Below are 17,921 nucleotides of genomic sequence, written 5' to 3'. Positions count from 1 at the left end.
AAGACATTTTGAGAATATCAGTCTCAGTGATTTTTGTTTCGCTGAACAAAGTCATAGAGGTTTTGAATCACATGAGGGTGACTGAACAATGACAACATTTAGATTTTTTGGGTGGAGTATCCCTTCAATAAAAGGGATTTGGTACAGCAAATATGTTATATAATTTACACCATTATTGTTATCTGTTTTGTTGCATTTCCGAGCAAAGTCATCTTTTCTTTTCTTTTTTTTATGGGGGTGGGGGTCATTTCTCTGTTTGCCAGATGTTGTTTAACTCTCATGAGATCTTTATGTCCTTTTATGACCTTCCTGATTTTTAATGTTTTTTTTTTAATGTGAACTAGGAGGCCTGTGCTGTTTTGCTCAAGAACAGTCTGCAATACATCCAGAAGAAGTTCCTTTGCGACCCTCGAACAGATCCTCAAGCAGCTAGAGACTATGCTGGCATCCACTTCTCTTCTCCGGTGTGTTCCCCGGGCTCCTCTGGCCACTCCAGCCCCTTCCTGGTGCACCGGCTAGGGCTGGTGATCGACGGTCGAACCTTGGCCTACGCACTGGACAAGAGTTTGGAGGATGACTTCCTGGCAGTGGCTCGAAGTTGCAGGTCCGTTCTATGCTGTCGCTCGACACCCCTGCAGAAGAGCATGGTGGTCAAGTTAGTGCGTAACAAGCTCAAGGTCATGACGCTGGCAATAGGTAAGTGGTGGATGTGTTTGGTCGTTTTTTAATCTAGTGTTTCGCTTAATCTCAAGTGAGTTTTTAACAGTGTTTCGTTTAGCTGAATTTGCAATCTTCCAACTCCATTCACTGTAATTGCATGGAAAATTTTGACCAGTACAAAACATGTCCTCAAATGGGTTTGAAGTGAAGGATGACTGAATTCTCATTTTTGCTTGAACGGTCCATTTAAACAATAACTGGCTGTTTCTTTATAAGATGCCCAAAATGGGTCAAATGGGTAGCATAGATATTCTTCTTTTTTTGTTTCTTTTACTTTTTGATTGGCGAGTTGTATTTGGAGATGAATGGTCTCCCTTGTTTTGACAAGTAAACATTTCAGTGGTGACTGGATAGCACCTGTCTGTCCTTTCCCCAGCGTAGAATGCCACATTTACAAGCATATGCAGCACTCTAGTTAATTATCCAGATGGTTTTAGGGAGAGAGAGAGAGAGAGAGAGAGAGATTCAGCAAGGTGCATCAAGACTGAGCCACCTGCCTGCATAAAGAGCAGGTTACCTCAGGTCAATCCCCCCGCCTTGATAAAGATTTTGTAATTCATTTATGTCTCATGGAAAGACAGGAGCAGGTTTTTATTAAACATTAACACTGTCATTTTGGATGGCAATGAGAAAGGTAGTGCTCAAACGACCCTCAGTGGTGCTGTAAATAAACTCCTTTGCCTCGAAATTGACAGACTTCATTACAGAATGAATCAGAGCCTTGCCGCCTTCACCGCATGACTCTAATGAACAGACATTTATGGTGTACAGACACGTTTGCAGCAGATGTTACCGGTTCTCATGCTGAGCATATTTGCTTTGTTGGTGTACTTCAAATAAAGGTGGTCTTGTTGAATTTGGCTGCCATGTTTGTTTGTTTCAGTTTGGACAAAGGCGACTGACGGTCTCAGCGGGCTATTACTTTTCTATATACTTCAAAGCCTACTAGCTTTTTAGCTTGAAAGTTTTCGATTGAAAATCAGCTTTGATGATAGCTTGGGGTCAAGTCAGCACTCCACCTTATGCCTCAGGCAACAGATGATGATTTTAGGTCCAAGATAAACATCTCTGAACACATATTATGTTATCTAAAGTACACTCTGCCTCTCACCAGACACAATGTTGTCAATTTATAGTTCATAATCATGTAATTGTTTTGTCATAATGATGTAATTGGCCACACCTTTAATTCTCATGTTTATATGCAGGGCAGTCAGGTTTTAATGATTTAAAATAAAATACTAAATTTTTTGTGCTTTATTTGTATTTTTTTTATTTTATTTATCTCAATTTATTTTATTTCACTCTAACTCCTCCAGGAGCCTTTTTTTATAATATCCACCAAATTTGCTGTAGTTGTTTAGTCTGTTTTAGCTCTGGGTGTTTTTAAATGTCTAACTCGACTAAGATTTCTTGTGATCAGATATTCTGAATATCATGTCTCTGTTCTGACTTGATGTGCTCACTACTTCTAACTGTTTGGACTGAGGCTTTTCATGCAGGAGACAATCTTCAAGAGTTATTAATCTATTAATAAGAGTTAATAATATTAATAAGAGTCTGTTTCTTAATGTTAATGATTTCACACTCCAGCAATCAAACACAAACAACCTTTTATCTCACTCTAACGAACTATTAGTCTGCTTACTGCTGTATAAACATTTAAAGTGAAGGCTTTTGAAGTTTTTTTTTTTTTTTACTTTCAAATAGGTCTTAAAGCCAACATTTTTGTGTTTATGCTCTTTTCTGTTTGAGGTTTCAGTTTAATAGTTTAACAGTGTGCCTCGTTTAGTTTAAATAGGGCTTAATTGAAGTTTAAAACTTCAGTTATATAGAACAGGATGAAACAAAGCCAACATATTTGATTTTCAGTCAAGAAGTTAATTTGAAGCGTTTAGATCCTTTGCTAGTTGAACATTCTTGTACCAGTTTGTATCCTCAGACTTAAACTTGAACTGATGAATGGAATGCAAAATTTAACATGACTGCCATTCTTTGGGATTCTTTGTGATTTGACTTTATAGTAAAAAATTTTCAGATTTGTAAAAGGTGACATTGATGTAAAGTCATGTCACCCTGCTAATGCACTGTCATTCCAGTTAATTTCAGAAACTGCAGCTTGTTTCTTGGCTCTTTTGTGGATAATTTATGTTGTTTATTTTTGTCAGCAGAGCACTTTGCTGCTGATGCAATGTTTGCATTAATACAGGCTGACATTGTGCAAAGTGAAACGGAATTGATAACTCACTCACCCCTCTTTCTCACCCTCATTTTGTGTCTGTTTTTCTCATTCATCCTAGGTGACGGAGCTAATGATGTTAGTATGATCCAGGTGGCTGATGTAGGGGTGGGGATCTCTGGACAGGAGGGCATGCAGGTAAGGAGAAACTGAACAGATCAAGGGGAAGTAATGCTGATAAATGTGTGCGAAAGGGGATGGTGGAGCCATACATTGTGGAAACACTTTAAACTATGCCTTAAGTGTAAAGCACAAGAGGAATGAACATTGCAAAGCAGGACTGCAGGGTTAATGCACCATGGTTCTGGATATACATAATTCATGTTTTATGAAGATGTTTTGGCCAAGATACAGAGAAAGCCTGTACTCAGAAAGTTAAGAAATAGTACCTTACACCAGTGGTTCACGACCCAATTATACAGCATAAATTATGTGTTTTACAGCATAAATTACACAATTTGAACACAATTTATAACCTGTTTTTTTTTTTTTAAGTATGTTAAGTACTTTGCTAAATAACAACTATCACAATATGATTTTATGTGTTCGACACATCTGACAAATGCTGTAGTCCTTGTATAATATATTTTTAATAGTCTTTTGCTCATTAAGTCTTAATTTATTTTACCAAAAATGCAGTTTAAAAAACTCAATATTTTTTCAATTTAAAATAATAGTTTTCTGTTTTAATATATTTTAAAATTGTATTTATTCTTGCTTAAGAAACATTTATAATCAATGTCGAAGACAGTTAGCTATTATTGACTGCTAACTATTTTTATGGAAATTTATACTTTTTTCTGTATTTTTTGATCAATTGAATGTTCAAAAGAACAGAAGAATTATACTTTTGTCTTTATTATCACTTGATGACTCAGATGAGTTTAATGCATCGTTTTTAAATAAAAGTCTTATTTTACATTAATTTTTGAATGGTAGTGTACATGTATTCAGTATAAATTGCATTCAGTTATAACTTGTTGATGAATTTTGAAATGCTGTGTTAAAAATAATTGCTTGATTTCAGGAATTTTTTTGTTTTGTTTTTACAATAAAGAATTTTGGTACTTTATTAAATTGCCACATGATTTGAAATCTGGGTCCTAAAGCAGAACTATTTGAAAAACTGACTCTTCCCTTGATATATTGACCCATGCCTTTTCTTAAGGACAGTTAACCTAAATGCACTGTGTTTAGTGGCAGCAGTTTTGCTTTGTTTGGGCGATATGTAGCATATGGTTCCTTTAGCAGATCATTTATAAAGCGCCCCCCTCCTCTTGTTTGTCCCTGGGTACAGCCTATCTCGTTCTGGTTTCTCAGAAAATCTCCACTTTGCCTACAAATGGCCTACCTCCCCCCGCCCCCAGCTCTGTTCTTAGTGGCAGGCCTACATAGTATACATTCTGTTAAGGTGAGAAGAGCGACAGGAAGCACCATGAGATCATCTGTTTGACGCTCTGTCCCATGCGTCACGCAGATTAATTAATTCAGCGAAAGATCTGGACGTAATGAGGCACCACACTTTGCTGTGTGCCAAAGTGCCCCTCTTATCGGAGATCTCGTTGAGTTCAGCGCTCAGTATTAACAACCCTGATGAGAATCTGTTTATGACTCTGTCCCATAGACCATAATGTACCAAACATAGAGTAACAATTGATCTCACCTGTTTTGTTTTTTATGCTTTTATTATGTGAAGAGAATGACAACGAGTATGGAGAACATAGCTGATGCTGCTGTCAGGCCAATTGTAACTGATTAAAATCCCAAATGCCATTAGAGGAAACGAGGTGTTATCTGTCATGCTGATAGATGACATGTTAACTGCCTGACGCTTGCAGCTGTCAAAAACATATGATAAAGAATAGATGGGTGATGGAAGGGGTATCATTTTCAACAGATTCCAGTCAGAAAGGCTTTTCATAATTCTTTTATGCAAAAATGTCCTCACGAGTGTTTTGTCACCAGGCTGATGTTAATCTTTTGTCTTAAGAATGTATGTGGATACCATGCCACCATGTTTGTGTGTCTCACTTGATAGATCTTGGGCCTCAAGGCAGATGTCATTTGAATGTGGTTGAATGCTTTAACGCAATGGGCCAACATGTGCATTTTTTTACCTTTTTGATTATTTAATATATATACTTTTGCTCAATCATAAAATAAACCAATTTTTGTATCCTTAAAGCTTTGCCTATTCATTCACTAGTATGGTCCATTGCTTTGTGAAAATACTTTTAATTCCACAATACTTCAATTAACACTTACTGTCTTCACTGTTCTTTTCACATTGTTTTCATAGGCAGTAATGGCCAGTGACTTTGCCCTGCCAAGGTTTCGATACCTGCAGAAGCTGCTCTTGGTCCACGGCCATTGGTGTTACTCTCGTCTCGCCAACATGATCCTTTACTTCTTCTACAAAAATGCTGTGAGACCCTGAAGATTGCTAATTTCTGATTATAGTTAGCATTATTATACTGGTTACTCCACCGGGGGTTGCTCCACCCCAAAATGAAAATGTTGTCATTAATCACTTACCCCCATGTCATTCCAAACCCATAAAAGCTTAGTTCATCTTCGGAAGACAATTTAAAGGGGTCATATGTTGTTGCTAAAAAGAACATTATTTTGTGTATTTGGTGGAATTGTGTTTGTGGTTTAAGGTAAAAAAACACATTATTTTCCACATACTATAAATGATTTTCTCCTCAATTCCTTTCTGAAACACACGTTTTTTTCCCGGTTTGAAAAGCGAGGTGTGTTCTGATTGGCCAGCTATCCAGTGCGTTGTGATTGGCCAAATACCTCAAGTGTGTGATGGAAATGTTACACCCCTTGCCATACTTTAATGCGTGTCCAGCTCAGAACACTGGAGCGATGAGACAAAAACAATAAAACCCATTAAAAATGAGCCATTTGTTGCATCCAGTGGAGACATAATTATGGATTATAATGACTTGTACTGTCTTTTTACGCGTTGCGTTGCATCACGCCACGTAAACATATAACCATGTCTGCATTTATGATTAGAGAAACGAAAAACAACAAGCACTACACTGCTTAAAACTCGCATTTGAATCATCAGTGGCAAATCCTTTAACTATGTAAACCTACTTACAGACTGTAAGTTAGAACAGCCGGCATTGTAGTCTTCTCTCCCAGGATCAGGAAACAGTCCTCATCCACCATAAAATGTGCTGCACACATCTGAATATTTGGTTTGAACTGTTCTGGAACAGTATTGTAAATAAAACATAACCACTAATTTCTAGTTGTGTCCTCTTTTGGAAAACCAAACAAAGTATTTTTGCTTTCACAATGAAACAAAAGTTACGCCTTCTTTCTTTGTGTGAACATTTGGGCGGTTGTTATGCAAATCTCCCCACATCGTGACGTAGACACATAGGGGCATTTTTGAATGAGCCGTTTTTGGAGGGCATAGACGTGTCTTGACTTTAATAAAGAATATCTCTTTGGGTTTGAGACTTTAGTCTTTGCAACTTTTATCTATTTACGAACAGCTTGTGACACTCCAAAGAGAACGGAAAACTTGAAATCGCATCATATGACCCCTTTAAGATATTTTGGATGAAAAACCTGGAGGCTTGAGACTGTCCCATAGACTGCCAAGTAAATAACAGTGTCAAAGTCCATAAAATGTATGAAAGTCGTCGTCGTACATTGTGTTCCGAAGATGAACAAAGCTTTTATGTATTTGGAACGACATGGGGGTAAGTGATTAATGACAAAATTTTCATTCCCTTTAAACATTGATTTTGATTTGGAAATATTTGATCATTTAAAAAAGAAAATGAGTGCTACAAGTTAAATTCACTTTTCTGAATATCTTAAATCTTCAAATGAACATTCTGATGTGTTAAAATTGTTTCAAGTTTAATTGTTAGACTTTTAAACTGTTTAACCATTAAACATTAAATTACAAAATTAAACATTTACACCATCCGTGAACAGCATAAATTTAATTATAATTGTGACTGAAAAGGCTATTGAAAGTGTAATAAAATGGTAAATAAAAACCCATGAACAGCCACCGTTTAATAATTAGATAGGAGTTTGTATATTTGGTTTGTTAATGAATTGGTCTTATGTTTTTTAAAACAACTTATGTTGCTATAAAGTGTTAATGCTTTAAACCTACAGATACTTCAGCCATTATTTATATATATATATATATATAAATATAAATTCTGCTCAATCTTCATTCTGTGTAATAATGTATCCAGTTTAACAGGTTGAAGTTTCATGATGTGAATAGTTCATAGCTAGAAGCTCTTAAACGTTGTCTGTTCTTCATATACTTTTTGATTAATGAAGATCTATTCTTGGGGAGGTCCTAGAAATGTCTTGGACATAATGAAGATGCATGACTTGTAATGAGGCAACAGCTGCAGACCTCATTGTAGAATTTTTTTATTTTTTTGTCTTTCTCTCACCTTTTTTTCTCCTCTATTGTCTTTTTGTGTTTCTCTCTCACCCTAGATGTTCGTTGCCCTCATCTTCTGGTATCAGTTCTACTGTGGGTTCTCTGGGTCAGCCATGGTTGATCAGTGGTACCTGATCTTCTTCAACCTGATGTTCTCCGCATTCCCTCAGCTCGTCACCGGCACCCTGGACAAAGATGTGTCAGCAGAAACCCTGCAGGAGTTGCCGCAGCTCTACATGAATGGACAAAACTCAGAGGTACATGCTGATTGGACTGAACATATTCACACCATCCGTGAACTGTGTAAATTGAATTATAATTAGGAACGAAAAGACTATGGAAAGTGTAATGTAAATGGTAAATAAAAACCCATGACCAGGATTTTGCCATATGAAGTATATTACCCATGCAGGGCTTGCCATAGTTATTGCTTTCATTGTTTTTTGCTGACCCGTTTTAAAATGGGTATTTTATTCTGTGCTGAGTTTCATGAGGAAGAAAACCGCACGACCAAGAACAAACATTTTATAAAAACCACTAATCGTCTTGAGAGTGCTGAAATTTTGTAACCTGGGACTTTTTTTTTTTTACCATATACCTCTGCAGAGGTCTTACTCTTACTTGATTTATTCACTTACCATTTATTTGCGTTCTGTGACTCCATTAGTGGAACACCAATGACATTATAACAAAACATGGTCGTCTGGAATCGTGGAATGGTTTGTGCCTGGATCTGATTGTTTGAATTTCTTTTAAAGGAATATAAACCCTACATGTTCTGGATGAACATGATTGATGCCTTCTACCAAAGCCTCATCTGTTTCTTCATCCCTTACTTTGTAAGTGTGATTAGAATGTTTTGAGTATTTGCTGAAATTTCCATGCAAAATCCATGGCTGTTCCAGACCTTCTCATCCCAAGGCGTCATATACTGACCCTTTTGACATTTTGTCAACATTCTACGCACATGGCACCCTCTATCGTCAATATTAGACGCAAATAAATATGGGCCAGAAGGCGCCTCCTAGCGGTCTAACCCTAACCCTAACCCATAAAAGGGTCAGGATATGACGTCTTGGGATGAGAATGCGTTAGCTGTTCAAGTATGTCATCCTTAAGATGGAGGCCATCTGATGTTGATGGAACCTTTTTAGTGCAGTATTTAAAGTTTAAATGCACTGCAGAAATGAAACTAGAAAATAAAAAGAAACTAACTTCAAGAAAGACTTTGTAGCATTAAGACTGATTTGCATAGATTGTGTCTTCAATATTAGTGTATTTTGTCTATTGCACTGGCAGATTTTTAGTTTATAATTAATGCTTTAAAGTAAACCTTTTGCAGTGTGCTGTGCATGTAAAGTAAAATTTAAAAAAAAAAGGGTCTGTAAGTGATCAACAGTGTTGTCTGCATGTCATATATTTGCAGGCTTACGTTGACTCTGATGTGGATTTGTTTACATGGGGCACTCCCATCACCACCTTGGCACTCTTCACCATTTTGCTGCAATTAGGCATAGAAACCAAAACCTGGGTGAGTCTTGTTTTAAAATATGCTAAATGTAATAGGATGTAGTGGCTAAAATTCAGTCAAACTCACTCCTAAAACTCAATCTTCATGGTTCTTCTGTACTGCTTTTGCAGTGTCAAGAAGGTTGTGTGCTTTTTATGATTCGTGAGGGTCTCTGGTTCTGTGTTTTCCTCTGAATCAGAGTCAGATTTTTTTGCAAATTTTAATTGTTTGTAAAACCTTCTTTTTCAAACTTGTCCTAGACTGTTTGTCTGATTCTCATCAAAATTTTCTCAGATCATCTTCAGACCATGCTGGCAAAAATTTGTCAAATTCAAGTTGATTCTCCCCACCCTTCTCGAATAACACACAAAGGAATTCTATGAAAAGCATGTAAAAATGGATGTGAGGCCATACCTCCACAACAGTTTGGCATATTGAGACCATACTTCCTGTGTGTTATAATTAACATGACTTGGAACGACCTGCAGTGTTTCTGCACAGTGCCCCCTAGTGGCCAGGAGATATGGAATGCTTTAGCTTTAAATTACAAAACCGGTCTCTTTAGATTCAGTGCCTCATGCAGAGTCGAACCATACCAAATGTTTACATGTCAGCCATTTTGGGCATCGGCCATTTTAAATTTGTCAAAAAATGCAATAACGCTTAGACTATATAACGAAAATCGGTATGCATCTTCGGCACCATGCCCTGATGGCACTCAAAAAGTTTGGGTGCAGCGCCACCTTGTGGTCATAGTCTGAATAAAACAATTTGCAACTATTACTGTTATTACACTTGTATACAAAACGTTGTATTATGCTTATTATAGAGTCCGTGACATCACATGCACTACCGCCGGTGGCAGTAGACAACCGTGGTGACAACCGACCACAGCAGTGACGCGGTTGTGACAGCAACCGTCACATTCCTAGATTTATTATTAATTATGAAATTTACAAAAATGCTAATAACTTTTGATTGCATTAGCCTATTGCAGTGGTCTTAAAATATTGCTGGCTTATGCCGACAACTGACATACCAATTTTTCCTTGGCAAATCCAAACATCCTACTTTTTCGAACTCCTCAAGCCTAGTTCCGATCTTCACCAAAATCGAGTCAAATCATCTTCCGACTGTGCTGACAAAATGTTAGGGATTTCGTGTCAATAGACGAAACTGTTTTCGTACAGCTTTGCTACAAATTTTAGAAATGGTGCCAAAATAACTCTGAGGATATATCTCTTCAAAGCTTTGACATAATGAGAATAAACTTTGTTTGTGCCATTGTCACCTCACACAGAACACACAAAAATGATTTGATTACAGCGTCATCTGTTGGTCAAAAATCATAAGCCATTTAATCATATTACTAGTGGTTGTATTTGATTTTTCAGCCATTTCAATTACAATCATCCTAAAATTGCTGTTATTACTAGTTGCATTTAATCTGATGCTCCATTCCATGCTTAGCTCCTCAGTTTGCCTCTGGAGTGCTTGGCCCCACAATTGCTTCTTGCAGCTATATTTATTATTATTTTTATTTTTTTTAACTGCAGCAGTCCTGATACTGACTTTGTACTGCTATGGTATTTTATTGTTTTCTTTAAAACCTTTGTAGCTAACCCATTTTCTTCATATGTCAGTGTTGCTTAAACTTCCTCTAAAACAATCTGTTAGGGTGTTGTATATAGGGAGTATATATACTACTTGCTTACAATTCATCTGACAATGGTTAGGATTTGGAAATTAAGTGCTTTAGAGATGCTGAAATCAAAAACCCTTCTCACACACATCTACAAGGGGATAGAGAAAGCAAGCTTTTCCTTTCTTTCTCAGGGTACAAAATGAGGCTGTACTCTATGGTGAGTAAGACCAGGATGATGCTGACACAACCTGAGACATTTATGCAGGGAGCCTCCATGATTGGTTTGAACCGGGAGATACTGCACCATCAGGAGCCATACATCAGCCTGACAGCCCATGCAGGCAGCCTCAGTCCAGCCCACTGTGCTCGTCTCTCTCACTCACCATGGTGGTGTACACATGGCCGTCACCCACAGGGTGGCCAAAGCTCATAGATGAATTTTCCTACACATGTCCTGTGGCGTATTGTGAACTGCATTTACTCTTTTCTTGGGTCTCTGTTTTAGATTTACGAGCGTGAATTGTATTACAGCTTTTTCCATTACACTGGGGATGTAAATTTTCAGTCGACAAGTTTCGTTGCGTGAAAAATGTCCTCTGCAGCCTCACTGTCTTTCTGGACATGATGATGGCTTCTGGTGTGAAAGAGGCCGTTCTTCAAAGTAAATGGCTCAAGTACAGAGTAAACGTTTCCAATAGCTGGGCTGGCAGCTTCATCGTTCCACATGCTGCCTGGGAAAATGAACACATGTACTGGAGAGAGTGAGTGAATGCCTATTAGGTTATTTGAGGTGAGGGCAACATTGAGGCCAAAGTACATGTGGAAGGCCATCGCCCTGTGCGCATTCGAAGTAAAAGTGCATTTCCATGTGCAGCCTATTTCAGTTCCAAAATGTGACTGACTGAGAAAAGCAGGATTGAAACAACAAGCATTACTTTTGTTACAGCTTTGCTTTCGTAAAGGAGAAAATCATAAACTTGGAGCTTGAATTATGTAACGGAAATGACTAGAAACATGTTTGATCCAGTGTTCCTAGGTTTCTTTGTTCTCACTAATAAAATATCTTCTTCAGGCAATTTAGCAACTCTTTGTTAAGCCTGCCTTGTTTGTCTTTAATTGTTTCACAGACGTGGATGAACTGGGTCTCGATTGGCTTCAGTATAGCTCTCTTCTTTATTGTGGCACTGTGCTACAATGCTTCCTGCCCAACCTGTTTCTCTCCCTCCAACACTTATTGGACCATGCAGAGGCTGCTGGGAGAACCTATATTCTACCTGCTGTGTGTTGTCACACCTATTGCCGCACTTCTTCCCAGGTAACTGTAAACATTTATTAAACCCTGTTGGAAATATTCAAATTAAGTTAATTGTACCAAACATTTTTTGCACACCGATTTATATATTGTCATTCAAATGAGGAATATTTATGCCAATATATTTCTGTAAGTTGAATTTGGTGCAGTAATGTTTTGCAGTTTAGTTCAAAGTGCTTTAGAATTTTGTCATTTAATAATTTTGTAATATATGTAATTTAGCAAATTACTATATTATTAAGATAACCACAGTTTTAAAAAAAAGTGCAGAAAACTATTTCCTATGAATTTAGTTTAGTAATTTAATTTAGATTTTGAAATCAAATTCAAATTTATATATTATATTATATTGTAGTTAATCATTAATAAGCTGATAATTTATTAAATAATAAAAAATAAAATTAAAGTAGATATAAAATATTTTAAAATACATTTTACATTTGTTAAAAATTTTAATTAAATATTAAAATTGTGAAGTTATTAAAATATTAAAATCTTAGGAAATACTTCAAGTAAATAGTTTGTCAAAAGGCTTTGGCTGACAAAAAAAAAAATATATATATATATATATATATAATATATATATATTTATGTATATATGTATGTCATCAAAACAATGTTATTTTTGTGCTTCTAAGATGTACAAATGCAAATCATATTGTTGGGCTGGTGTCTGCTGCCAGTGGTCATGTAACTGCAGTGCTCATGGGAGTTTTAGTTTTTGCTGACTCTTTGTTGTTTTCATGTCTCAGATACTTTTACAGAGCTTGTCAGGGAAATCTATTCCCAAACCCTGTCCAGGTCGGAAGACAACTGGACAAACTGCCAATGGACATGCGCAGGATCTTCCTGAGTCAGATGAAGCTGGGCTCCCTCGGATCACTGTTTCCCCCCCGCGCCCCATTTTTCCCTCTCTGCAGGCCCTTTCAGAAAGACTACAGGCCCAGGGTAAAGCAAGCCCACATGAGTAGCACCAAACAGAAGGAGAAAGCCGTATCCAGCCCCATCCCATCAAAGAGCATGGACATGCGGGACACACCTTTAAGCTCAAAACATTCAGACAATCATATGACACTCAACATCAGAATGCAGGAAAAAGTTCAGTCCTGCAGACAGGGCTCAGACGGCCCTCTGTCGAAGAACTTGCACTGCGTGAAGGAACCTTCGAGTCCCACCGCAGGCACTCTGCCGTACACCAAAGACACTCCAGCCTCCAGGACTATTTTGGATAGCACAGGCTTGGAGGTCCCGCTGAGCCCGACAGACCTTTGTCAGGTCGGGTTGCTCACCTCCACTCCCTTGCTTCCTCAAACAGAGACTATGCAGCTCATGACGCCACCCACCTTTTTTTTGGGGCAAAAGCTGGAAGACGAGGACCATTCAAGCCAAAAGTCTCTACTGAAACAAGCCGGGGATACGGATCACAACCAGTCAACTAGCTGCCTACAAGAACATTCACTCAAAACAACGTTTCTATGATGCTTTCTAACTGTTACGCTTATTCAAATTTGCACGTTAGCTTTAAGAAATATTATATATTCAATATTATTTTATGAAGATTTAGGTTGGTACTACATATATATATATATATATATATATATATATATATATATACATATACATATACATATATATATATATATATATATGTATATTTAGATGTGTAAAGTTTATAAAGGTTTTTTTTTTGAGAGCGAGAGAGAGAGAGAGCGAGAGAGAGAGAGAGAGAGGCCAGCATATGCAAACTGGATAGTCTTATGATTAATGACTGACTTTTTATTTTTGTTTTTTAAAAACATCTCAAAAGTGGAGGAGGTTTGTATCTCAAAGCAGAAGCAGTACACAGACATTCCTTTTATCTGTTTATTTATACCTGGATGTTTAACCTGGGTGCACTTTAAAGACCTTCCTGTCCCACCGTTAGACACTGCTGATAGCACTACACTCGTATTTCCCCATCCCAGAACGAAAGAATCAATGGTACCCTTCAATGTCATTAGCTACAGGAAATTTAGTAACTCTTTACGAAAAGTGTGCATGAGAAGTCCTGATCGAATAAAGGCATGAACTAATCAAGAACTAATAATGTGAGGCAGGAGTCACTAAACACAGCTTTAACATCATGTTAGCACATATTTGTTGTAATACCCAACACTCAACTAAATCAAATTATTTCTATTATCCTGGCAAAACCTGCTCTGACTTTCATTTAAATATGCATGATTTTAATGCCTGAATAACATTTGCTTCACATTCATATCTGCTGTTTCGTTAAGAACATTATTGGATCATTAAAATGAATAATCACATTTAAGATCTAATTAAGGTTTTTTTGCTACATCAAATTCTTTGTCATACAGCCAATCTAATGCATTAACTATCAAGCATGTAGTTAAAGTGGCCATTATTCACATGACTCCCTCTGATTCCAGTCATATCTCATGCTAGCGCTTAATTAATTCGTGACAAGTTCATTCCCCTTTAGTTCAAGTATTAGTACATGATTTATGTACCCTGTTTGTAAAGAATTAGAGGAATGTCTTAAATATTCCTTGAAGTGTTGTGTTTGCGGTGTTCGGTCCCCTGAAGACTTTAGTCAAGAGCAAGAGATGCACTCTAAATTTCTTGATTCTGTCCAAAAGACTATGCATGACACTTAGACGAGCTCTTAGACACCTACGAGACGTTAAAATGTCAGTATCTCACACCAACATCATTACTGAATTACTAGAGTCAAGTATTATCGTGTAAAATGAAACTGTCCTCTAGCGCAGTCGAGCTTTTCACACATATACAGATGGTGATTACGGCAAGTTCCAGCTCAAGTATTTCTCTTTTTCTTCACTTTTTGCTGCTGCTTTTGTTTCTACACTCATTCCTGCAGGAAAGGATTTCACTTTTGCTTTTTTATATATACCGGTAGTTCTATTCATTCAGTCATAGTGCAGAGTGCTTTAGGAAATCGAGGCCGATGAATCAAGCTGATTTGACAGTTAAGGATCCTGGGAGGTGGCTTGATTCAGTACATGTGCGAACAGAAAGGCCACTTTACGCTGTTTGTTTTAGGCCTTTTTACGAGCTGATCTGTTGAGATATATATGCGTCTTCTGCTATTTGCTGTGATTGTATTTTTCTAATGTTTACTCTATACATGATCCTTGACCAAAGATACAAGAAGCACATGACCGCTGGAGCATTTGTACTGTAACCGCTTGCTCAGGCTGATCACTTTATTGATTAGTAATTTAATTGGCTCAGGGCAGGCTACTCTTTTTTTTTTTTTTTTTATTAAAGGGATATTTCAGACGAAATGACTTTTTTATTTTCATTGTTTATTGACACTTCAATTCCAAATTTGTTTTAATTTCTTCTGTTTGACACAAAATTACTTTTTTTTTTTTCATGCAATGAAAGTCAATGGGTTCCGATACAATTTGGACCTCATTGAGTTTCATTGCATGGACAAAAAAAATTTTTTTTTGGTCTTCCACAGAAGTAAGTCATATTGGTTTGGAATGTCAACAGAAATAACATTTTTGGCCGAGCCATCTCTTTAAGTGTCTTTTTGCCCTTTCTGCTCAAGTTTCTATTCCCAAACCAGTCCCATTTTATTTTCTTTTATGACAGGAATCATGTTTTGTATGCATTAGTGTCTCGCTCGCCCTCAGGAACACCAGCATGCATCAGGAAACATTCCATTTTGATCAGTCTGTTCGAAGGGAATTAATAGACTGACTTTGTGACTTCTGTTTTAAAGCTGTAATATGTGTAATGAATGGTTCTGACGAGCACATGGGTGGTTATCCGTTTGTTCCCGCAAGAGAATATTCCACAATTCTGCAAATGTCAGGGGTGTGGCGTATTATAGAGTCCCCTAGAGAGATGCTAAAATAGTTTTTATGAGATGATTTGTCATGCTGTGCTCATATAACCTCAAGGCCTCGCCAATCTGTTCATTCAGGATCTCATTTGGGCAGTTGTTATCAAAACCGCTGATTTATGAACAGCCTTCCAGGAGGATTATGAGATCTATTGTGCTCATTACACAACGAATGGTGTGAACAGAATGTGCTCAGACCAAAAAAAACAGGGGTGTTACATTAGAAAGCATCTCTATTGTAGTTTCCTGTCATTCATAAACACAAAAACTGAGGTGTATCTAGAGGCTGATGCAGTATTAAGCTGGGTGTGAGTGGGGTGAAAAATTGACTGATTCTCTCTCTATGTGTCTGGATACTACAGTAAAGCCCTAAAGAAGCTAATATGAAGCACACAAGTACTTTGTTCATTCAGTTTTTCTTCTGCACAGCTCAGGTTCAGCGCTTGCCGCTTTGAGCAATATTCTCGTCTCGTTGGAAGTGTAATGTATGTAGCATCCGAATTTATTTTATTCTCGTAGTTTGATAAAGGCAACGTTTGTATGTGCCGAAGTGCTTTAGTATACGCAAGAAAACCGTTTTATACAATGTGTAATATATGTTATGTGCCTTAACACTGGAGAACGCATATGTAGACGGCAATACATACAGTGAATTTTATATACGTGCAGTGTATGTAAAGGTATTTGGAGTTATATTAATAAATGAGGTTTAAGAAAACAAAATCCTTTTGAAGAGATCGTGCTGTATTTTTTTCCGTACTTATATTTGCTTGTTGATTTCGATTGGAATGTGCCAGTGCTTGGTCTGTCAAGTTCTCGGCCGAGCATCACATGCTGTAATCGAATCCATTCACAGCTGCATTCCAGAGCCTTTCCTTAACTTCAGGGCAGATCACCAGCAGGAATTCCGTCCTTCAGAGTTTGTCACAGCTCACATGTAAGTGTTGGGTGGACTTTTTGATACCTAGCATGACTTTTATCACGGTCACTGCCATGACTGTTTCTGGCTCATTGTACTGTAATTGGTGTTTGTTATAGTCACACAAAGATCTCACTGTAGACTCACTACCCTGCCAGCCCTTCGTGAAAACACCTGTTTCACATTTTGGAGGGTTTTGTTCAATTGTTCAAACGTTCTGTTTGTTTCCTGACCAAGAATAACTCTTTATGTCATAAAACTGAAATAAATGGTAAGACAATGTTTCTTGGGCTCTCAATCTCTTATTCAGTTTTCTTAGTGAACTCTTTAAAAGTACTGTTTTGGAGCCTGTGTGTGAGGAAAACGCAGTGTTATTTAGTATTATTGCAATACTATTGTAGTTTTTGATTAATGTTTTTCATTTCCTTTTTCAATGTAAAAATAAATCCGTAAAATAACAGAAAAAAAAAAAAACATTCATCCATTAGGACATTTCTGTTAACTCAAACACAATGCAATGAAGTGTAAAATTCTAAATACTGGTAAAACACCTGTATATATATTATTATTATGGGAAAATTCCTTCAAATTATACCATATATATATATTGTATTGTATATGTTGTATATGTATGTATTTTAATGCATCCCATGCATAGTAAACTAAATGAGAAATGCTGTTCTGGTAACTAGATTAAACAAATGAATTTGCTTTATTAAAATTGTTTATTTTAAGTAACAAAATTTTATTTTTATACATTTTTTCAATGCCTTTTATCTAGTGTTACACAATGGCTGAGTTATGACACTTGATGTAAACCCAGCTTATTATGGCTTGATAGACAACATATATCTATTTTTATCTATTTTTTTGGATATTTGTAGAATTAGCCATCCTACATCTAAGTCGTTTGTTTGTTTGTTTGTTTTTGTGTTTTTTTTTTATTATTATTGTTATTTTATTTTATGGTTTGGTTTGGTGTATTTGGGTTTATTTTTTATGTATATTTTTTGTTTTGTTTTAGTTTTTAGTTTTTTCATCTAAGTCATTTGTTTATGGTTCGGTTGTTTTTTAGTGTTACAGCAAATGACTGTGTAAATGTCAAACATTTATACCATTTTGCTTGCTTATTTTTTTTTTTTTTTTTTTTTTTTTTTTTTTATTTAACAACCTGATTTTTTTTCTCTGATTTTTGTTGAACCAACATTTCTCTTATGACTCAAGATATGTATTTATTTGGATGCTGATGCTGACA

At 36.7% G+C, this 17,921-nt stretch overlaps 1 protein-coding gene across 1 annotated transcript in view; it reads left to right on the top strand.

The window, feature by feature from the left end:
- LOC132161071 (phospholipid-transporting ATPase VA-like) overlaps positions 1-13,459 on the top strand; it is a 52,547-nt gene extending 39,088 nt beyond the window's left edge. The window contains exons 14-21 of the mRNA XM_059570864.1: positions 345-696; positions 3,021-3,097; positions 5,259-5,384; positions 7,457-7,657; positions 8,159-8,239; positions 8,827-8,931; positions 11,683-11,870; positions 12,620-13,459. Of these exons, the coding sequence (XP_059426847.1) occupies positions 345-696; positions 3,021-3,097; positions 5,259-5,384; positions 7,457-7,657; positions 8,159-8,239; positions 8,827-8,931; positions 11,683-11,870; positions 12,620-13,346 (1,857 nt within the window). The 3' untranslated portion in view covers positions 13,347-13,459. The remainder of the gene's footprint in view (positions 1-344; positions 697-3,020; positions 3,098-5,258; positions 5,385-7,456; positions 7,658-8,158; positions 8,240-8,826; positions 8,932-11,682; positions 11,871-12,619) is intronic.
- Positions 13,460-17,921: the final 4,462 nt, after the last annotated feature.

The sequence above is a fragment of the Carassius carassius genome, chromosome 17, assembly GCF_963082965.1.
Source record: "Carassius carassius chromosome 17, fCarCar2.1, whole genome shotgun sequence".
NCBI lineage: Eukaryota > Metazoa > Chordata > Actinopteri > Cypriniformes > Cyprinidae > Carassius > Carassius carassius.
The sequence above is the reverse complement of the archived record's forward strand: the minus strand, read 5'-3'. Positions and strand labels throughout refer to the sequence as shown.